Genomic DNA, 24196 nt, shown 5'->3' with positions numbered 1-24196 from the left:
GACGAAACAGCACGGCAAAATTCACACAAAATGCACATAAAGTACTGGTCAGAACGCAAAGGTCACGCTTACGAATATGACGGATCAGTCAATTACTAAATAGTTTGAAAAAATCGAAACACAGATGCCGAAACGTCTTTTGTTGCGGTGCCGAAGTGACTTGGCCGGAAATTGAGAGGCCGAAACGACTTGGGCCCAAACGACTTGGTGCCTGAACGACCAGTTACCATCCAGACACTTCTGCAGTGTTCAAAATTTATCGGGATTCCGACGAGCTCTACCGATGAATCATTTTTTTCACGGACTCGTAGAGCAAAGTCGAAAGAAAACAGATTTGTCTGCTTCGACGCCATGCTGCATGTGTGCTTGATCAAAATTTGGGAACAGCGAGACGTGATGATCGTGCACGGTTGGCATTTATATAATTTGTCGCAACATTTCTGTCAATCACTCACTTTCAGAAACTATCGCTCTCCTGAAAATTAGCAACGTAATTCATAGGCATAGCTGACATGATAACGTGCCTAACGTGATAACGTGTGGACTACGATGCCGATTTTTCAGACAACGACCGGAGAATCCGAAACTTTCCACACAAAATGAGTGATTGACAGAAATGTGTTGCAACAAATTTCGCCTGGTTGTCGCCTAAGCTCAGTCGTGGGGAGTGCTTCCGATGTTATCCTTTGCGTATAGAAAACGCATAACGATGAAAAAAATGCGTAGAGAGTCAATTTCAATGCGTAAATACGCACGATTTTTGCGTAAACGCGAACTCTGTAATACTTTGTAATTTTAATTACAATTCATTATCAGACATTGGACTGAAAAACACTAACTTTCTGACATATTAATAAAATAAAAATACATGGTTATAATTCAATACATGAAAAAACATCAGGAGCTATGACAGGTTGGAAAATAAAAAAGTATTCCTTCAGACCAATACTTTAATTACAATCATCAGACCCTGATGCATTGGACTGAACACTAGCTTTCTGACGTGTTTTAAAAAAAAACTACAAATACATTGTTGTAATCCAATATATGAACAAATATTCGGAGCTATTAAATGTTGGAGACTAGACATTTGTGCTAAATGTCTGTGTTTGAAGGTCAATCATGAGTTTTATAGGGCCAAATGTGGCTTCAAACCATCTTTCAGTTATCAGTAAAACTTTATAAACGTTCCAGTAAATATTCAAGCTTAAAAGAAACTTAGTAGTGCCAAATCATGGTCCCTCAAAATGATTATTTGAAATAATGGTAAACGAATTAATTTTTACTGGTAATAGTCAATTTCCTAAGAACCGGGGATAGGAATGATTAGTACGGTACGACCACAGGCGTTCTGTTGACTGGGTAGTTTGTAAAAGTGTAGTTTATGCTATGTTCCGATGTTATGTTCTGTTCCGTAGCCTTATCCGTAGCATAAACTACACTTTTTCAAACTACCCAGTCAACAGAGCGCCTGTGGGTACGACAGTCACGGAGATGCGTTTGGTAGATATATATGATGAAGCAGAAGTAACCGTCATAAATAGCGCCCTCTGTCACTCTTTCCCCGAATAAGCTTCTTTTGCACTTCAAAGATGGCAGAACCAGAAGCGAAGAAGACGAAGGTATCGGACAATGGTTGCAATGATAGGTAAGATTGCGTCGTGAAAGGATTGTTTTATCGGTTGCATAAGTTAAATGTACTATCACAGCGTGTCATTACGTCACACTTCACCTGGCATGTTCTGCGCTGTCGCCAATCGGAGGTGACACACACACACGTGGTTCAGAGGTTAGTTGACATTGTGTATGGCTTCGGTATTTGCATCGATTGAATGGCCTGAGAAACACATGTCCAAGGCATGCATCTTTGTCAAACAAAAGGCGCGAAGACGCATACATCCTGTCATAAACGGGTGAAAACGAGCTACTTCCGTTGAGGCAGGTCGCCACAAGATCGCCTGACAGGGCAACTTTTTTTGTAAATTATTTGTGTACAAAGCTTTGCTCGTTTGACACTCGGCGGACGACTCTGCCTTTTGTACGGAACTTGTAAATGGTCCGGTCGACCGTACGTGTTACCTCCGAGGCTCCATGGTCAACGATTAAACGATGGGGTCAGTTTCATAGACATTATTGAATAAGACAAGCGAGCTGCCAACTTTACATGTAAACAATATCAAATCAGTTAGCGTTGTGGACGTACTTTTATTTCAAAGCATTGGATGTACTTCACATTGTCATGTAACAAAGGAAAGGAAGTTGTATCAAAGCCGAAATGGTCAACTTTATTGTGCTGACCTACAAGTACTAGAATCCCAGAATCAATTTACATGTAATAGAAAGTCGGTTTGGCGATTCACAATAAGAAAAGCAGCAATACTTTGACCATTTCCATATGCCATAGGGCTTAGAACTACTAGTTCAAAAAACGGGTATGATTTCTTTGGGTAGTCTATGATTTCTCACGCTTCAGGAAACCCTGCATAAAAACCAAACATCTGCTTTGGTTTTCAACAATAAGTAACAGTATAGGAAGTAGCATATTTTTGTTCAAAACAATTAAGTTCCTACCTGGTTCCTCTGTCACGTCCAAAAACTTTGTATTTTACTACAGCTGATGTTTCTAGTATCTTAGCCAAGATAACCATCTGATCTACAATTAAGTTACAGTGTCATGTGGTACATATCTCTTGTCAAAAGTATAGCCATTATCTTCAACAAATGCTGCTATCACTAGATATTATACTGTACCCAAACATACTATAAATTTCAAAGAAAAGCATTACTATCAAATAATAAACTAAGCTTACAGTAAAATAATTTTGGCATAAGGAATGATAATTGAATAACAAAAGGATATTAATTAATATCTTCACAAAGCAATGACAACAGACCTAGCATGGAACAAAGTACAATTTTAAGTGCAGTCATGTGGTGCAAAAGGGGAAGTAGTAATTTTTTAATTTGGAGGTCTAGCAAAATCTCATAAGAGCTCATAAAAATTTGAGTGTGCACAGGTTTCAGCATACAGTCTCAGTGCAGGGTCAGTTTTTATGTAAGTAACTCATAGTTACACATTTTAAATTGCCAGAGAATAATGGATTTTTATTATGTAGGTTTTCTCTTTGCCTGATACTTTGTTCGATTTTATTTCTTATCAAAATATTTCTAAACACCAAATCAGTATATGCTGTCTGTGTTTTAATCCATCATTTTGTGAAAGCACCTGATTAATATGTAGGTGATATCACAAAAAGATAATGCACTTAAACATATCATTATCAGGATGGATGGATAAAAAAATTGTATGATAGGGAATTCACTGCATGAAACCTATGTAAGATATTTTTCTTGCGCTAAATTTTGATAAAGTTTTCATGAAATATTTAAGGGAAATAGCTGTCAGGCTGGGCCTTATACATACTACAAAAGCAATGTGATCGGATATACACAAGTGTGCGTAGTGTATTGTAGGTTAATGTAGGGACTATATGCAGTCATAGTATCCCTCCAAACTATAAAGCTGGTGTCCCCTTCCATCGTAATGGTTATGCCCACCTGTCATGTGACAGCAGACTGTGCTATAACAATGCAATGCTATCCGTATGACATGTCCATTTGAACATCACACCCAACTCTGCGCCATCACAGGCAGCTGTCTCTCTGCTCGTCAAAGGTCCTTGACGTGGGGTCATAGTTCATCACACACGTGTACTAGACACTCCCCTGTGAATTTATATCCAAATACAGACAATGCCTCTCAGGTAAGCCCATTCCGAGTGTAATAAATCTGCAGCTTTATGTATTTATTAATATATTTATTATCTTACTTGTTTATTGAATCATAAGATGAACAATGAGCAAATGGCTGCCGTGATGAAATGAAGACTGAGATGTTAGTAATTTTGTACAGATATAGCATTGTCAGCCAAAAATACCACCACCCAGTGTAAAATGATAAAATAATCTGTGATTGTGCCGGTACATGTATGATTGCTGCCTGACTCTGTACGAGTCAGTAGAAAGACATACCACAGGGCCAGGACTGTGTCATACTTAGATTATATTTGGAAATTGTTTTACCATAGCTGTGTTGTCTTTTCACTGAGTGCAGGTGCATCGCAAATACAATGTAGGTTTAGTTACAGGTAGTAGTGCTCTGTGAAGGGCTCAGTGTTTGCAGTAAGAATCATGAGAATATATCAGGAAGATCTGGACAAACAGACGAGATAAAATTTGCTTACCCTCTTTGTTATATCCTTGGGTGGTTTTAACTTTGGCCTCTGTCAGTGTATGTAGTGATGCACTTCATGATAACAACACAATCACAGGTATAATAGGCGCGGCTAACTTACCATGTTACACAAAGTATCTTTTTCACATGCAAATTTCCATTTTGAGAATAGTGATGTCAATCTCTGCTTATAACTTTTGTCAACTACTGTGTCGTTTGAATCTTTGAGGGGAATCGGTCACTTTGTGTGCAGGTCATGAATGTAAATATGCAGATGTAAATGTAGGTGCATTAAAAACTATGGTACCAGTAGCTATCTTATTCAGCCTGGTGTGCTGATATGTTCAGACTTGTTACACTATAATCTGAATGTGCTATTGTAGGCTTGTATTGAGAGATATGTTTTCATGCATAAAAGAGTGTTTACAATGATGCACTCTTTCTGATCATGAGAAAAAAATTGTTCAAATTAATGAAAATATTGAAAGCAAAATAGCATTCTGCTTTCAATCGCAAAAATGATGAAGGCAAAGTTCATGTACACTGTATCATGCAGGACTGTGCGTTCATTTCTGATGGAAAAGTTCAAAATTTAGAAAATCAAAAACCTACTGAGATTTTTCAATGTTTGGCCAGTGTCAACATGGGATCAAAGTTTTTTTCTTGTTCTTTTATCAAGATATTATTTCGACCATAGTTTACAATTTTTTTCCAAATCCTCTTTACCACTAACTCTCCCTCCTATTATTCTGCATAAAGATTTTCCAATTTCAGTTTTAATAGTTGGAACCTACCAAAATCTGATATTGAAAGGGTGATATGTTCAATCAAATGTCCCTGTAAACAAGACTACATCCACCATGTATGGCTAGTGTTTCTTGCTAAGGAACCCAGTAACATTTCTACTGTCGCCAAATCTGATTGCATTGATGTACTAAGGCGAGCCCTGGTAAAATGACTGGGAATCTCTGTAATATTATTTGGACTGACTATTGGTTTTGGCCAAACCATGGTTGTGAAAGAGTTAAATTTTAAATGTTCAAATTCAAAGCAGGTGACCCAAACAATTTCAGAATAGCTCCGTTTTGGCACACAAGAAAACCTGTCATTTATGCAGACCCCTCTGCATTAGGGCACCCCTGCAACTAGAGTTCATAAAGCCCAGCACTGTAAATTCCACAGGAGTTATGCTTTGAAATCCACACATAGCTTCAATGGGGACATAAGCAGTGTGTCCAATTGTTTTAGTAGTTGTAGTACTGTAATTGTTACCATAATCTTAATGCAACATTTTACCAATCTTTATGAATTTTCTCCAGTGTTTTTATTGTCTTGAACCAAATAGACCTAATTTTTCAATTGCTAATTTTTATTAAAATTTTTGGAGAACCCTGAAAAAGTTGTCTGGATTTGAAGAAAAAAAAATTGTCTGCATCATATTTTGTAAAGGCGACAAAAATTGACTTTGGCACACAAAGCGTTCATATATATATATATATATATATATATATATATATATATATATATATATATATATATATATATATATATATATATATATATATATATATATATATATATATATAAATTTGATGTAGGAAATTTCATTTTTGATTTGTGTATAACATGAATACATGAATCTTCCTCATTATATGAAGGATTATTTCCAGATGATCAAACCTAGCAGACACAGAAGGGTTGAACGCCCATGATATATAGCCATTCCTAAAATACGCACAATTGCCATTAAATTATCTAGCAGCTTTTCTAATACATGGCTGTGGAACAGTTTACCAATGGAAATGAAGTCTCATGTCAAAACATCTGTTTACCAAAGCTTTAAAAGAATATCTTCTCCATGAAATTAAAATAGTGATTATAATGCACATTCTTGTACAGTTAGCTCGATTTTAATCATATTCTATTCAGTTTAGTATAGCCCCTATTGATGTTAATGTATTGAGTCACTGAATTTGGAACCAAACTTGATTCTTTTGGCCTCCAAATTGCCAATCTTGTACTTTCTCATGTATACACTATCACATACATTGTGATACGATATACCTATTTTGTACTTATAAACTATTAATTATGTACTTAGTTTAAATTGGCAATGATGAACCAGCTTTTTTACAAATATATTTGCTGCCAAAAGTAACCCAACCACTCAGAATATAGCCATGATATCTTTCCACTTTAAATTATTTTGATTTTTCTCCTTTGCAGTGAAGGAATTTTGATGGGACTTGGTAACCCACTCCTAGACATATCAACAACATGTGACCCTGCCTTTCTTGAAAAGTAAGTACCAAGTAAAGCTAAGTTAACAACAATTTATCTCATAACATTTAGAATTGCACCGAGAAATGAAGTAAGAATTGCTCATATTCTGACCACCAGGCATCACTTCAAGTCTTTTCTTTTGACAAATCCTTCGCACTTTGAAGTAGAATAAGAGAGTGTACTCTCAAGCTGATATGGCTTCAAATTTTGAGTTTAGTTATTAGTTTCTGTCAATTTCTTTGCTCCAAGCCCATTACTAGTATGTAAACATGTAAAGTTTTCTTTCATAAAGAAAATTTAGAGAGTAGGGAATCAATTTAGGTTAGAGGGTCTCCTTGTAAGAGATCACTGTTTTAGATGATTTTTCTCACTTCTTTTCTCCAATCTTGAGGAAATAGAAATTTTGTCGTTATGCTTTCAAGCACTCATATTTGTTGTCAAGTATAGTTCTTATAAAAATGTGACATATGTACAGTAGATGAAAATGGTAAAATACTCAGTTTGACTTTTTTTAGTTACGTAAATGTTTAACAAAGTATTTTTCACTTGGCTATTGCTGATGTGCTGTCTGTCTGCTTGTCTGAATATTCTCCAAAAATTTCCCGCTAATGTTCACCTGTCTGTTGCTTTGCTTTCCAAGGTACGGCTTGAAGGCTAATGACGCCATCTTGGCGGAAGACAAACATGTTAAAATGTATGACGAACTTGTAGAAAATTTTGAGGTAGAGTACATCGCAGGTGGTGCGACACAAAACTCAATTCGTGTGGCCCAGGTAAGTCAGTGTCAATGCACCATACAACAAACACATTGGCCCCGTATGTCCACATCAGTTTGGAGTGTTCTTACCCATTGGTAGGAAAGCATTCTGCATCGGAGCACAGTTACATCCTGAAATACTGCATCTGTGTATGGAAAAACTTATAAATCTTTTTGATTTGGCCAAAATGAAAAGCCGTTTAGTTTGTCATGCTTTTCAGTCTATACCAACCATGTCAGCCTTTCTGTTCATGTTGGCGTGAAAAACAATTTCAATGTAAAAATGACAATGTGCTGCACGTGGCACAAAATATTTGTGTACAGTGAGCTACAGTGGCACAAAATGTTAATATCCGTAGTATACATGTAGACACTGTACACTTTTTAACATTGAAAATATAGTTTTCATATCATCTTGCAGTGTGTTAGAAGTACCACTTTGTGCAAACATCAGTGTTTCATCCAGGATGGCATCAACAGGGGCGATTTTCCCCTTTACCAGAAAATTTAGGGGGGATTTCACCAGTTCATGTGTTCTTCTTGTATCTCTAAGGTGTGACTGATACCATTTCATGAGGGGTGGTCCCGCTAGACAAATTACTAGGGGGTGCCGACATGTCAACAGAAAGGGGAATCCTCCCATTCCCCTGTCTAGATGAAACATTGAAACATCCCTGTTTTTGTTACATTCATGGTGGTAGATTGGATCATGTAAGCTCAAAAACATTTTTAATTTAGAAAAAAAAAACTACACTATTTTTAATAGACCTAGGATGAGAAATAGATAAGAATTTCTGCCTTACTGACAAAATGGAAATTTTCTCAGCTCGATACTCAAGTATTGTATGACTTCTAAAGCTACAGTTGATACATTTTAAGCCAGTGTGGCTCCAATAAGTTTCAGCAACATACATCTCTTGAAGTCACTAAATATGGTGCTATCTTCTCTCTTTAGTGGTTGCTTGGTGTTCCTCACTCAACCACCATATTTGGCTGCGCAGGCAAGGATAAATTTGGCAAGATTTTACGGGAGAAGGCTGAGGAGGCCGGAGTGAAAGTGAATTACATGTTAGATGACGAGAAGCCAACAGGGACTTGTGCTGTGCTTTTAACAGATCACAACAGGTGAGTTTTCTATCCAACAACTGTAGTCTTAAGGTAGTTTGCGCCTCGAAAATGAAAGACCTAAACTTTTACTCAAATTTTCCTCAAGCAAACTTCCATCCATTCTCTTTCAAATAAAAGTTGGGGGTCACTATGCAAATTTTGGTACTGAGAGGAACAAATCACCCCAAATGCACTGACATTTGAATTTCAAAATGGCCGCCATCCCTGTGTTATCACTATGAGGAAAAATTAGATTCCTGATTTTCACAAAACTAAGCTGTGAAAAATTTATTTACTCCATAAGCTTCAAAATGACCCCCCCCCCACCCCTACAAGTAATAGGCCAAAAGAATATTGTAAAAGTTTAAGAGTCTGAATATCTGTTACTGAGGCGCATTATACCTTGCTGCAATTTCATTTTAGATTTCTGTTTCAGGGTTATTCTTTCACATTTTCACCAATACTAACTTAATTTAGGTCAATGTCAGAGAAGGACAGGTGAAGATATCAAAGTTAATAATAAATGTTACTCAAAAGGGAGTTCTCAATAGGGTTAGAGATTTTGAATATTTCAAAGTCAATAAAATATGTTACTCACAGGCAAAAGGGGGATTGTTGCTAGGGTTAGGGACTTTAAATTTGGTTAAAGGTATAGGGTATCACCTGTTCCAATTTTGCCACAGTTACCATGGAAAGAGGAAATCTAACCAATCACAGATTTTAAGCGGGTGGCCGCTTTTTAAAACCAGTGCCCTCACTTGGGCTTTTTGAATAACTAGGAACCATATATTTGACCATATATTGGCATATTTAGATTACAGGTAACTGTATACCTTTAATACTATAGTTATATCAACAGGAAACATACACTGTGTTGGCAATGTTGTAGTACCTGGACTCATCTTGTCAACTTGCAGATGCAACAGAAAGCCATGGGTTTCATGGATTTTATATTTTTGGGTTTTTTTTCCTACAGATCTCTCTGTGCATATTTGGCAGCAGCAAATTGTTACAAAAAGGATCATCTTGACATTGCAGAGAACTGGGCCTATGCTGAGAAAGCTAAAGTTTTCTATGTTGCGGTAAGTTGAATGGCAGACCAGCCCTAGCTTCCAATAACCTCAGAACTACCCCAGATGAACCTGAGACATTGCCTTTCAAGTTCACTGTATGGGAAGACACTACATAAACTTATTTCACTCCTTGTTGCAAAATTAAAATTTCATTTAAACACAGACTTAGAGTGAAAAAAAACGGGACAGTGCCCTCATTGTTGTAATTCAAAAAAAGTGTTCTGTAAATATTTTTGCCGTTGTGGATAAATGATGAAGTATTCATCAAAGTGAAGGTTTTCACAGCATACCAATCTGTAATTTTTGCTGAGAATTTCATTTTTTTTCTATTGATTCCTATAACAAACTTAATGTTACTCATCTCCCTTTGGAGCATACAAATATGATGAGTACATGACTGGGTGTCAAATATACAAAATTTAGATATAAAGATCTTATACTTCAGTTTCATCAGCAGTAAGTGATTACCAATTTAAACTCTTTTGGTCCCTGTGTGCCAAAGTCAAACTAGGGGCCAATGAATAACTCTATCAGTCTGTGTGTGTGTCAGTCTGTCGGTCTGTCAATCCGGCAATCAATTTGTTGAGGTCATAATTCAAAAATTACTTCACTGAATTTGACCATATTACACAAAGCAGGTACTTGTGACAGTGAGTTGAGATCATAGTCTCTTTGGACAGCTATACCATCATACAACACAGGAAACTCTGCTTCTTGATTAACAAACACTACATTTTTTTTTTCATTTTGAACAGGGATTTCATCTGACTGTGGCACCTGATGCAATCCTTACCCTAGCAAAGCATGCCCTTGAAAAGAACAAGACATTCTGCATGAATCTGTCAGCTCCGTTTCTATGTCAGTTCTTTAAGGAACCAATGATGGATTGTATGCCCTATGTAGACATCCTCTTCGGAAACGAGACTGTGAGTAAAGCTTTCATTGAGTCAGTCTGGAAATGAAGCCTTGGTCATTGAGTCACAATGAATTGATCAGTGTGAGAAGTTTTGTCATTGATTGAAAATGAAATAGTCAAATGACCTATTTACTGTAAACGCATTAAATATTAGCGGGGATTAAATTACGCGTTTTTAGCGAACAACTTTCATTCGCGTAATTAAATCCACGCGAACAATAAGGCCTGTGAAACTGGCAATGCTATACTACGTCGACGGCCATTGTGACATATATAAAGACAATGATACGGGTACTAACATGCTCATACTCGTAGTACTCACACCCACATAAGTACAGAAATGAAGGACAAGACAGTGTACGATACAAAACTAAAAGATCTTTTATTTTAAAATCCCGACTGTACTCATGTGTTCATTTAAACTTACAAAACTTGAGAAAAAAAATGTCAGCGTTGTAACAAAATGGCGGCCGTTATCGAGTCGATTGTACTCCTTGAGGGTGATGTCTGTAAATACGGTACTAGTTTTATGCAATGTTTAGTTCTGTTCTTGCTATACTACACTTTCCGAAGTGTGTTGTTATGCAATAAAGTGATTGAAAGTGATTGAAAGTAATGTCTCGTTTGAACCATATCGAATATTAAATAAAAAATACAAATTAGTGCATATTATAGAAAAATAAGGACGAAATACATTTAAAGTTGAATACTTGTACACTGTAAATAACGCAAACGGATCACAGTTCATAATGAGTACGGAAAGTCAGAGTTCTACGGGAAACACGACAAGATGCCGGCCTCTCTAAATCCCTCGCAAAGCTGATCTCGGCGACGTGACAACCCTGAACAGCGGAGACGACCCACTTGGCATGGACTGGCTTCAAGTTGGTGAGCTTCATGTCGAAGGTCGGGTCTTCATTGCCATCGGTGATCGCATCACAAACTTTATCCGCGTACCACTGTTGAAACTCTTTCTTCAGCAGATCTTTGAACACCTTGTTAACAGACAAATCGAGGGGCTGAAGTCGATCGGTGCACGATGCTGGAACAAACACTGCACTAATGTTGAGGTCGCGAAGTTTCTGGAGTAATGGTTCGGTGCGATGAGCTTTGTAGACATCGAAGATGGCTATGGCTTGTTGATCAGTCGGAAGTTGAAGCGCGGAGCGAGTTTCTTCGATGTAGGGGGCGATTACTTTGTCAACGTAGCGGAGCATCGACTCTTGCGTAGACCAGTGGCTTTCGGTGTGATAGATATCCCATCCTTCGGGGAAACTGTAAGACGGGTGACATCGCTCTGTCTTGCCTTGGTATAACAACTGCGGCGGTAGGAAGTGACCATCTGCAGAACTCGCGAACACGGCTGTGATCTGACGCTTGTCATCAAGACCGGAAATCGTAACCTGGCTTGACCCCTGCTTCTCCATAGTCCATTCTCCGGCTGGAATGATGGAAATGCCAGTCTGGTCCCAGTTCAGAACTAGTTTTGGTGGAATACGGTGGTCGGTCGTGATGATGGTCTTGATTCTGGTCAGAAAATTCTCTTTTATTGCTTCGAAGTCGTCGCCGATGATTTTTTTCGCTGCCTTGGTGCCTTTGCGCTTCACGTAGCCCATGCGCCGAAGTAACGACCGGGACCATTCACTGTTCAGTGAAATGTGTCCACAAAACTCTGACAGGAGGCTACGGTTGTTGCTTTGAATTACACCCCGAGCGATACCAATGATGACGGATGTGTTGACGACTCCTCCCTTGATTCGTAGCTGCTTGATGTACGACTGAACTTGTGTGTCGAGGTCCTTCCCAAGTAGCAACGGCCGGCCACGCTGGGTAGGTGCGCGATTTTCACAGTTGATAACATTCGCCGTGTACCACTTTTCATACCATGGATCGTGCTCTCATTGATGGGCTTGTCTAGACGTTTCTGGAAATGTCGAACAGCATTAGCGTTGCCGTTTTCGACTGCATACTTGGCGATTTTTGTTTTGAGTTCATCGTCATAATGCTGGTACGTGCCACGTTTTCGTTTCTTGGATGCGTGAGTAACCGCATCATTGACGACAACCATGGCATCAGGAGACATGCCGCACTTCACAAGATCTTCTTGGTTGTTCGGATCGGGTTGACACGGATCTGCTGGTGGCTGATAAGGCTTCTGGGCGAAAAAACGTCGGATATCGAGAGAGGACATGCTTGCTGTTCACTTGTAATAGTGATAGTGATAGAAACGTCAGGAAACTAGCTGTATTTATATGATTTAGTCCTTTCATGTTGCGGCTGTGAAATGTCTCGTCCTTTTCGGCAACATGTCGGTGTTGAATGTTTACAGAGATAAAACCTTTCATCTTGCGGCTGTAAAAACAGCTTTTGTTTTAAAAGTAACACCTCCTTTTGAGGTTGGGCACTCGTTATACCCGTAAAGAAAGGTGTGAATTTGTACCGTTCTCGTGTCAAACAGAGTGGTACGGTGCGGCAGGCTGGTTGATCAAAAGCCTAGCCATAACAATGGATGCAACAATAGGTCATTTGATTTTGCGTTCGTGTATCCGCGTAATTAAAAACCCGCTAATTGGTCTTGAAGATTGAAACCGCGAAATTAAATACGCGCGAAATTAAATGCGTTTACAGTAACTCTTACTCAATCTTTCTAGAAATAAATCCAGGATCATTGAATCATCGTGTTTGAATTGAAGCTGCTAGTGTGGGCAATTTTATCATTGTTGGAGTTTAAACAGAAGAAGATCATGAAATCATTATGGAAATGAAACCAGAGTCATTTAGTCTTTGTGATGGAAGTATACTCTGAGTATCGGTTGTTACCAGATCATTATTGTCCATGAAATGTAACAGTGGATTCAGTTGTCATTTAATTTTTCTTCAAGAAATGAGCAAATAAGGACTGATAAACTACCAATCAATCAATCATTTTGATTGGGTGATATTATAAGGTATTCCTACTAGAGTTTATTACCTCTGGAGGATATAGATAATGTAATTCATCAGAACACAAACAGTCAATGCAGCAGTTTCTAGAAATGAAACTATGAGAGCAGTGATACTATAATAATAGAGCATATGACATCATTTTTTCTCTCGTTAATATGCATAAATAAATATTTGTCTACATTTTCCGCACAAGCTACGAAATTAAAACCTGCTAGTGTTACATTGGCTACTAAAAGTCACATAAATTTATGGTTGAGGCTACAAGCTGCAACAATAGCCGTGCATACAACAAAATTTGTCCGAATTTTAGGCAACATTGTGCGGTGTCGTGAGTGTGCAGATATATTTAGTAACAAACCTAAATTGCAATCAACGCTTTTGTTCAGTTTTGAATATTTTAGTATTCTTGCATACTTTTCAGATAAAATAGGTTCCTGAAAGTAATTTGTGAAAGTCATGTGTCAGCGGCACTCAAGTCTTTCTGTTTGTCTGTGCATGCACTCAAGAGGACATAATTAATAATTATAGGCTCAATTACATCAGCGAAACAAACATCAAGATCATGACAATCTTATTTATTTTTTTTACTTTTGTCGTCTTGTAGGAAGCAGCAATCTTTTCTAAGGAACAAAATCTAGGCGTAAGTATTCCCGTAGACTGTCAAACAAACTAGTACACATTCTTTAAATTTACCATAGAAAACAATGGATTTGGGACAAACCATGGTGGTGAAAGGGTTAAATGAATACTACAGATCTGGTGTCGCATACAAGTTATTATGCGTTGGTTAATAAAATTATGAGTCATTGATGCAGACAATTATATTATAGCTTTGTCAATACCTGTGAATTTTGTGATGTCATACCCTCGGATTATTTCTGATAATGTATCTTATGGTATTATCCTGCATTGTGGCCCAAGATGTTTCTACATCCACAAATTCACTGGCATTGCCAAAACTATAAAATAATAGCAATAATGTACCCCCTCGGGGTCCATAATGGACTCAAGCAAACTTTGCACTCCATAATGTACTCAGCTTCACCTCGTACATTATGTCATGCAAAATTTGCTATCATCCATTATGGGCTGGGAGGGGGTACATTATTGCGTAGATATTGTTTGCATTGATTACTAATAATTTGATCAGGCAAGACCATTTTATAATTTAGATGATGCCCTCTTGATCTCTTAGACATTCACAAAAAATTCATCCAAATTTGGAGGTGGTGGGTGTAACCTCGATCACTCATATTTTCTTCATAGAGTGCCAACTGATGAGTGGAGCTTTTAAGCTACTTTGAATTCCCATGCCCATAGAGGGCCAACTTTGCTATTGAAAGCCCCCACGCCACCTATAAACATCTCTGCCCATAGAGGGCCAACTTTGCTATTGCTGATGAGTGGATCCCCTAGGCCACTTAGAAATGCCTCTGCCCCAAGAGTACTCTCTTTCATGCAAGAAAATTCTTCACAATGCGTGTATTTGTCATGGGCTGACTCAAAAGAAACTTCCAGGCCCACATACTGGTACTATGTTGATAAGCTGAATAGCAGATCTTTTAACATGCTTTTGGGAGCAGAACAAGAACTTTTAGTTGACATACAGAACAAAAAGAGTGAAAAAAATCATTTAAAGTTGCAGCTACTGTCCCTTAAATAAACGTGCACTATGCTTAACCCTTTCACCCCCTGTTCCCTGTGTACAGGTCCAACTTTACCATAGAAAACATTGGATTTGGGACAAACCATGGTGGTGAAAGGCTGCACTATGCTTAAACAACAAGGCTCAACATAGTCATACTTCCATGCAAGTCTTGTGACATTTGAATTGCTGATGCAAAATTTGCGTTAAAGTATGTATAGTGACATTATGGATATTCATGAAAGTCTTTGTTGATTCTGGATCAGACTGAAGACTGTAAGGAAATTGCCATGAAGATGGCAGAACTGCCCAAGGAAAACAAGGAGAGGCCAAGAACAGTGGTCATAACTCAGGGATGTGATCCAGTCATTGTTGTCAAAGGTAAAAACAATCTCACTACTCACGCCATGCTGAAAACATACTGCTCTGTGCTTCTTGTCAAACAAACTCCATTGTCAGAAGAATTTTGACCTAAATTATTAATTTCCCATTTCTCTATTAAATTTATAATGCCGTCAGTCATCAATATACCATGAATTAGCCCATAGCATCGATGATGTCAATATGCTAAACCCACAACTCTAAAGTGTGTGTGTGTATATGATAGATAGATAGATAGATAGATAGATAGATAGATAGAAAATGCATATAGAAGCTAAAATTTCAATTGGCACAACTTTTATAAAAGATATAAGATATTTACTGCGTACACAACATGGCACTAATCAAGAGAGTCAAGAATTGAATTTTTCTGGTATGTCTGTCAATATCATGACATTTTCAAATTATTTGCCAGTCCAGAAGAATATAGTTTGTGCCATTTGGTCAAAAACTTTGTCTTGTTTGATTTTAATGCTGCACTTTTCACTGTCCAGCATATGAGTTCATGTAACCTTCTGATAATTATTATAAGTCAGCACATCACATATTCTGTGTGTTTCAGATGGTAAATTGAAAGAATACAGCATCATTAAACTGTCAGCGGAGGAGATCGTTGACACCAACGGCGCCGGTGATGCATTCGTTGGAGGTTAGTTAACATACACGGTTTCCTTCTTTTAAATGCTTTATTTTATCCACATTGTAAACTTTTCATGGTTAGGAGAAGCTCAACAACATTTTACAACAAAAAAATGATCTACACATCATCATCATGCCATGAAGTTGTTCAGTGGCTCTTTGAATTTCAAGCTGATCATAACATTTTAACCCTTTCACCACCATGGTTTGGCCCAAACCTGGTTAACCCATCGTTATGAGTGGTGATTATGGACCTTTTGACTGGGAATTGGGGATGGACAGGTTAAGGTAATATGCGCCTCAAAAGTGAAAGACTTAGACTTTTGCTGACACTTTCAATGAAGCTTTCAACCGTTGTCTTACCAAAGCAAAAATAAAAATCAGGGGTGACCATGCAAATGTTGGAAACAGAGATAAAAAATACCGATATTTGAAATTCAAAATGGCTGCCATTCAAGTGTTAACTCTATAGTAAAAAAATAAAATTTTTGACTTCAAAAAAACTTTGATGGTGAACATGTTTCTTACTACAAGAGCTCTAAAATATCCCCTTCCCCCACCCCCCAGTGCTAGATCAGAAACAAATTTAAAAGTTAAGAGTCAGAATATCTGTCCCTTAGGCACATTCTAACAAGCAGATATCAACGTAGTGAGTTTTTACATTTCTAAGATTTTCAGTTTGGTATCACCTACCAACGTGAGAGAAGTTTGCGCTGTAAATTTCAAAGGAAGCTTTGTTACTAGCAAGGTTTGTAAATAACGGTCAAATTGAATGAATCATGATCATAGAGAGTAAGCTAGGTCATTCCTACTGAGGGGGGTGTTAACTTTAGTAACTCTAGCAGCCGAGTTAGATGGGATCTTAATTAGTACCCTCCTGTAATGTCCCTCCTCAACACATACTGAATCACCTACTTTGTAGTCAGATAATGTATTCTTCAAAGCCTGGCCAAACCCCCTGAAAGTAGATGGGGAAACTTTTCCTTTGAGGTATGTTGTTATGAGGGGCTTGGAGACACGTCATTCCACTGGGGTGCAACTCATTTGCAATATGGTATGGTGTAATGTAGCCATGTCTTGCAATGATGATCCCACAGCCAGAGTAGTGATGTGTGTTTGATTGGCATCGTGTCAATCACACACAAGTGACCTCAAAATCAATCTGAGCAAGACGGTCAAAAACAAAGTCATACGCACTGCTTTGGTGTTGGTCTGCTTGCCTATCGCTATACAACCATTGCTCTACACTGTGTGTCAAACAGCTCACCGTTATCAGTCACACTGACTATGGTGCTCACCACAGTTGACTGAAAGATCCGTCATTCAATGGATCTCTACATGTAGAAAGCGCCCTCGAGTGACAGATCTTTCAGTCTACAACCTCAGTCGCTTGTAGGGAATTTGGAGAAAAAATGGCTGCAATGCACACATACCGCGAGTTCTGGGACTGATTACCGTCACAAAAAGGCACACTTTATTCAATAAGCTAGCATCGATTGCTCCCATTCCATGCCTAAATTCATACCTGCTATCCTCATTGCCACAAATTTGATCTTCTGTGCATTTTGGGGTGCGATTTCCAAAGCAACCTTTGCTCTCAACATAGAACAACTACTTTCAGGCCACATCTGCCATACACTTGAAAGTAGCAGTGCTTATGATTGGCTATCTACTTGGACATTGGCGCTATGCATCACCCAATGCGATACACTGTGCCAATGTCCTCGTGCGTCCTTTGCAGTATTATGATAATAACCTCATAATGTTCTGATTTCTTTCCAGGTTTCCTTGCTCAGTTTGTGCAGGATAAAGACATTGATGAATGCGTCCGCTGTGGAATCTATGCCTCCAACTACATCATCAAGCAGTCTGGAGTTACACTGAAAGACAAACCCAATTTCCAATAGTCAGATATGCAAAAATGCTGTCTCTGTATCATGTGATAGGAATTTTCCATCATGTCGTATGAGAAGAGGGTGATTTTTTTTCACAAATCCAGACTCTCTGCGACCTGTCTGAAATAATCAGTCAGATAGCATTAAGGTAGTAAGTGCCCCTAAAATGGGCAATGAACGCACACCTATAGTCTGATAAGAAACCATGAAACCATCGTGAATGCAGTATGGTAATTACGCTTGGCAGCCACCCATATAAATTCACGTGTCTTAAATTTCACAGATACAGTGAGAAGAAAATAAGTTGCTTGTTGTCTCTGAACACAAACAGTATATTACCTATTGTTTCTAAAATAATTCCAGTATGGCAAAGAAAAGATCTTGCAAGGATTTTAATATTCTTGAAGTTTATCAGTTTTTGAGGCACCTTCTACCTTAAACAAAATTTGTCAAGTTCACTTTTGAGTTCACAGTATGACAGGATAGAGAAATACATCAATGCAGTCGTTTTTGACAACAATTTAATAAATCAGAATTTTACCAAATCGGTTGGTAACTTGAAATACATCTGTAAATATGGATTCTTCAAAGCATGACATTTCTGTAAAGGTCGACAGGATACAATGAAATATCTGTGAATTTCCTTTTGTCTTTCATTCTTCATTATCTTCAAAATTGATCTTTGATTCTTTGATTCAGCTCTACTTTTTCAATACTCAGTTACAAAGCACCTTCAAGAACAGTATCTTGAAGACAGTAAACTATAAGACACTCACTACAGGGCAACTTAGTGGGCATTGAATTTTTTTCCTGTTACATTTCAAGGCAGGATGGAATATCCCATCATGCCAGTTGGGGTTAAAGGTCACCACAGGCAAAGGGTCATTATGAGGTCAAATTTAGTGCAGAGGCAATGCTGGCAAATGAAAAAGACATTGACACTTCAAATTATGCAAAAGAGTATTGAGAAAAACTGTGAATTAGTTGCAAGAGAATATATTGCAATCACAAACTGTCACACAAAACCGTCTTCCAAACTCTTGTCAGCATCTCTATTTATGAGCAAGAAAATACGTGTACACTATCATTGTATCTAAGAGAGAGGATGGACTCTGAAATGCCAGGATCCATGATGTTTAAACTCAGTCTGTAAACATTATAACTCACTTATTCAGTAACAAAGCAGGGTTTATGTTCCAAAGTTTCTTTTGCAATGGAAAGTCATTGCAGTTGTAGATGTTAAGGTTATTTTTTGAAATAAAAGTGAACATGATGTGAACTGAGAGATGTGTGACAGCGTAATGCTTTCATTCTTCTATTGCCCGGTTCAGAAAATGACCACAGAGGGCGCCAAAAGTGGTACCACTTTTTCTGAGTATTATAGGACACGGTCCCTCCACAAAAGGAGGGACCGTGTATAGGAGGAGTTCAGTGCCGTTAATGGTGGTCAGCTTTATTCACAAGATGTAAGATAATGTTTCGACCTTTCACTTTTTTTGAAGGTGGATTAATTCCAGCATTTCCACATCAAGAAGGGATAAACTGATCATCAAAGAGAAAGATGTCTGAATTTTGTTGTCAGTATTACACAATTATAATAATGATCCCAATATTTTGCTTTACATCTTCTGACCCACTGACCCCAGTAGGAAGCTATTAGTCAGACCACAGTGATTATTGCAGTCCACTTACACATCTTGGGCAAATATTAACCTGATTTGCTCTGCCCACTCATATTGTATCACTATGAAATACACTTATATCTTAAATGTAGTGAGATTATTGACCATGAAAATTCCAAAACCAGCACATTGAAAAGAAAAATTCATGGACAGAAATGAAGTTATTTTTATGAATAAGTTCACTCACTGTTAATAATCTTTAGTTCATTTCCTTCTATCCCAAATCTGGTGAAACTGCTCCAAATATTTATGTTTTGAAATGTTCAACAATTTCGTATGATGGAAAAATTTTTCCAAATTTTGAGCACCAAAGTCAAGGTGGATGGCATAATAGACTGCTTTTAGAAATGTTACACAGCTCCTTTCATAGAAATAGATCAGGAGCTTCTTGCAGAAGTCATTCTCAAGTTTTAACAACACCAGCCATACTGTTAACATTTTCTCGTTTTCCACACACAACCATGGCAGTAGGAATTATATATTTAAATTAAGTGCTGACAGGGAAGTTTAAGTCTTTGCGTGTAGTTATGGTATTGTCTTTCAACCAATACCAATGAGTCAATGCATGAAATATGAAAGTATTTCAATAATTTGTAGAATGTGGGCCAAACTGGTCTGTAAGATTGAAAACTGCACGCCCTGTGATTGTTGTACGTATGCTTGCTATACCTAAAATCTTGCCTGTGGCTATCATGGAGGATGCACCAAGTGTCAGATTGTGAATATGAAATTAATACTGAAGTGAAGATTGCAAGTTTCTTGAGTAAACAAATATTTGCCTGAAATTTCAGAAATAATTAAAGTAATTATTCCATTCTCACTTGTATTAAGTAAAGTGCTCGATGCTATTGTCTTGTGTAAAAATTGTGACTTTGAAAGTACATTAAACTTACAATATTACAGTTCTTTTTAACTCTGGCACAGTGGCTAGCCATGCCCATTGCATTGGGCATTACATATATGCAAACCATAATAGCAAGTGTAACATGACCAAGATTGTGTTGTTTACTCCAAATGTGATGTAGGTCATGTTGGAATTGCTCCCCCCCCCCCAGCTGTATTGATCCATTCCATCAACCTTTGATGGAAACCTTTTTTGTGCAACTTAGTTTGTATGATTATAGCGGAAAAGTTGTATCCCATCATCAGCAGAGGATTGCCCAAATAGCCTTGGTAAATTTATTACCACTCATTTTAGTGTTAATTGACTCCAGGCTCTCACTCAGCATGAGTTGCAACAGTGTCTTATCTCTCAATCAGTGACCTTAAGTTCAAGTGGACTTTGCGTCCTTACAAAATGCAAATCAACTGCTTTCTGGAGTAACAACAGCTAGCAACTGGATCTCACATGTCCTTGACGGCATGCTTTTAAGACTGGAGTCATGAATGTCTCCAACAATGTTCAAATTAGTAAGTACAGTCTTGGTTGAAATATGATCCTTGGGGTCAATAAACCGTTTAATTCCATCATTGGCCGCGGGACTGTATCTCTAGAATAGCCACACGTCCAGTTGATCCAGTTGAGAGAGTATTAAGTTTGGTTCTATCGCTACAGCAAAATCCAATGGAAATCAATCAAATACATATATATCTTAGTACATAATCGCCAATCTTGATTGTATACTTCCAAAATATATTCAAATTTTGTTGTAAATTTTGCCTATATTAAACTTCTACTGCTAGGTAAAGACAAGAGTAACAACCTTAATCACAATGTTTTTAAATCAAAAAATGCTCTTGTAGATGCCTAAGCTTGTGCCCAACTATAACATGTGTAATAATTGTAAAAGTCTAATGAAATCTGATATTGAGCAATTCTCTATGTAATACACAGATTCAATGAAGCATTACAATAATTACTTGTAACTGTGTCTAATCAAAACCACACAGGACCAATCAAAGCCTGTTGCAGTTATCTGGTACGTCTGGGCTCACAAGTGTCATACAAGGATGATATCCCATTTCACTGGCCCAAATGCTAAACAGATGCAAAAATACAAAATTTTATTGCAAAAATGTCATCTGAAAGTAACCATAGGTTGCAAAACTTGCGATAAGACTTGCTGCTTCACCTCTCGTGGTGCAAATAAATCAAGCACAAATGCATGTCTGGCATGTGAGACTATATATATATGTACCTCAGAGACTGCTGTAGATCCAATCTTCATTTTTTCTGATATCATCAACACCATCTCAAATTTATACATAAGAAAATATTTGCCTATTAATGTGAATGACAGAAGTGGAAAAAATATTTTGAAGACATGAAATGAACTCTACAGACAACACTGACCAAAATCATCATCATTTGATCAAATTAGAATTCAGTCCTACCAAGGAACCAATAAGCCAACTTTATCAGCACTTTGATGAGCATTTGAGGGAAAATATGCAAACTATTTGATCATTTGAACCACGGTCCCACTACTGATAGAGGGACCATTGTTAGAACAAACTTTAATGAGACTATCTCGAAAGTTACCGCAGTTCAAAGCCGTCAGATGTGCAGAAATAAGATAGCTTTTACAGGTAAATGCAGAAAAAATGCTCAAAGCTGTTTATATGCAGGTGTTAATTATTAACTCATAGACCCTAAAAAAGAACTACAGTTTCAACAAGTAAATATGAGGCATATTCCCATAGGGGAGCTATCAAATTCAAAAACTATTCAGTGGAGCAGAAGTACTCAGAGAAGAACATATGCTTGACCACGAAATGTTGAAATTGACCCTAATAAATATTTGCAAACAAAAAGAAAAATGAGCAAAAAATTCTTCAAAAATTGCATATGCAGATAGCTGTGCAGAAAAATCTGGAAAAGGCAACTCAGAAGAATATGCATAACAAATTTGAAAGCTATCAGACAAGGATTATCAAAAGAAACGTTTTGCGCAAACATGAAAAAATTTGCCTTCCAAATTGCATGTTAAAATTTGTCATTAATTACTCATCACCCAAATCTATTAGTTATCACTAACATCCTGTACACCAAACATGAACATTTTCCAACCAGGCTGAAGTAGTATGTGTCAGTGAAGAAGTGCAAAGTTCAATGGAGGACATGAATCGTGATTATGAACGGTTAAAAGAATCTGATGTTCCATATGGCAGTGGGGTTTTGTTTTATTGCTTTTAATATGTAGCAAGCAACTTAAACTTTCACTTTTTCATAACTTCCATCAACAGCTAGCTTCTAGGCTTTACAAAGATTCCTATTTTTGAGCAAAAAAAAATATTTCTACATACTTTAGGTTGATTTGGAATCAGTTAGCAAAAGTGTTGTATCATAAGGAGAAAACGAAGAAACACTTCAAAACTGTTAAACATTTACTGTGAGACAACTGAATGGTTGCAAAAAAGAAAAGAAAAGAAAAGAAAACAAAACAAAACAAAACAAAACACAAAACATTAAAATTATGACAACAATATAAAAAAAGTCTGAAATTTTGTGTAGTACTATCTCCAAAGCTGTCGCTCATAGTTTGCTCCAAATCGCTCCCGACAATATGTACATCTTCCACTAGGGCTTCCTCTCTCAGCTGTCGAACAACGATTCCCCGATACTCAAACTATGCCCCGTTTCCCTAGAGCGCCATCAGCAGTTGAAGATATTGTACAAGGGTCGTCGAACTTCCGTCCCGAATGGCGCAACCCAAAGCTTGGCCTCTTGCACGTAAACACGTTCAATCCTTCTTCTTTAGCCCCATTGAGTCTATACATCCCATTCAGTTACATCAGACACAGCTTACTTTAATGTTCACGCTCCCGTAAAAGTGCTCAATAGAAAACAGAACGCAATTAGACAAAGAATGAAGCCCCAGACAAGAATAATTAAATCCCACTTAAGGCGTATATGACTTCAAAGGAACCAATCAAAAGTTTCGTTACGTGTTTCTTGACCAATCAACGTTAAGATTACATCTAATAACTCGCAAATTTTTCTCTGCGTAATATCTGGTATACTGCCAGAAATATTATCTTTCACCCAAATTATTGTGCAAATTAAGCATAACTTTGTAATCACGGTAGAATCTATCTATTGTGTACAGTACTCATACTATAAATTTACTTTTAGAAAAGTAATAAAGTGGTGATTCTTGGTATGAGGGTCATTTCATTTCGAGATCAGACTCTAAATTCTCCTAAGCTAGAGGCCCTCAAAGGTGACGTTGGGAGCTAAACTGTTTGGCGAGTCACTATTGAATCTTTTGTTGAGTAGTCAGAAGAAATTATATATTCATCAACATTTTGAGCTACGTGTTCCCAATATTACCAGAAGAACTTATAATAGGACCTTCAAGAATTTGTGAAGTTTTTTAGGCATTATTTTGTAGCAGTAGAGGAGGACTGGGGCCAATCGAGGGTGCTTTTTATTGCTGGGTCGTGGACCGTTGAACCTCTGTAGTAGAAACGCAGCTTTGTTTTGCAATCTGAGCTGCCAGGATTTGCCTCCTTCCCATCAGACCAGGATTATATATTTGAGCTATTTGCTGAACGAAGACCATGAGCAAGGAGTCTTGAATAACACATGGTGAGTAAAGGCAACGCTAAGTCCACTTTTACTGGAAAAAATCGCCCGGTGCGTGACCTTTGCTTATTTGAAATGTAACTGGACTGCGCCATGTTGTTTCTTGATTT

At 37.6% G+C, this 24196-nt stretch overlaps 2 protein-coding genes across 17 annotated transcripts in view; both read left to right on the top strand.

Moving 5' to 3' along the window:
• The first annotated feature begins 1518 nt into the window (after positions 1-1518).
• On the top strand, positions 1519-19159 carry LOC139122790 (adenosine kinase-like). Of its 2 annotated transcripts, none has more exons than XM_070688516.1 (10): positions 1519-1648; positions 6461-6535; positions 7158-7290; positions 8230-8399; positions 9358-9463; positions 10210-10380; positions 13921-13956; positions 15228-15342; positions 15905-15991; positions 17764-19159. In XM_070688516.1, the coding sequence occupies exons 1-10, from the start codon at positions 1593-1595 to the stop codon at positions 17886-17888; spliced, it is 1074 nt and encodes a 357-aa protein (XP_070544617.1). In that variant the 5' UTR covers positions 1519-1592; the 3' UTR covers positions 17889-19159. The 2 variants fall into 2 exon arrangements, with proteins under 2 accessions (XP_070544617.1, XP_070544618.1); XM_070688517.1 differs by lacking the exon at positions 1519-1648 and adding an exon at positions 3613-3764.
• A 4564-nt stretch (positions 19160-23723) lies between these two features.
• The window catches only part of LOC139122786 (histone acetyltransferase KAT6B-like), a 43861-nt gene continuing 43388 nt past the window's right edge, over positions 23724-24196 (top strand). For 8 of the 15 annotated variants that reach the window (XM_070688505.1, XM_070688503.1, XM_070688499.1 and 5 more), the window contains exon 1: positions 23754-24089. The gene's annotated coding sequence lies outside the window, so the exon portion shown is untranslated. Of the gene's footprint in view, positions 24090-24196 lie in introns of all 15 variants that reach the window. The other 7 variants (XM_070688504.1, XM_070688500.1, XM_070688502.1 and 4 more) reach the window with 3 other exon arrangements.

This window comes from Ptychodera flava, chromosome 22, assembly GCF_041260155.1.
Source record: "Ptychodera flava strain L36383 chromosome 22, AS_Pfla_20210202, whole genome shotgun sequence".
Lineage (NCBI taxonomy): Eukaryota > Metazoa > Hemichordata > Enteropneusta > Ptychoderidae > Ptychodera > Ptychodera flava.
The sequence above is the reverse complement of the archived record's forward strand: the minus strand, read 5'-3'. Positions and strand labels throughout refer to the sequence as shown.

Excerpts from the sequence above, each read along its gene's own strand:
- LOC139122790 (XM_070688516.1), top strand. The coding sequence starts at position 1,593 with ATGGCAGAACCAGAAGCGAAGAAGACGAAGGTATCGGACAATGGTTGC. Across the intron at positions 15,343-15,904 it reads TCCAGTCATTGTTGTCAAAG|ATGGTAAATTGAAAGAATAC; the intron begins GTAAAAACAATC and ends TGTGTGTTTCAG. Across the intron at positions 15,992-17,763 it reads CGGTGATGCATTCGTTGGAG|GTTTCCTTGCTCAGTTTGTG; the intron begins GTTAGTTAACAT and ends ATTTCTTTCCAG.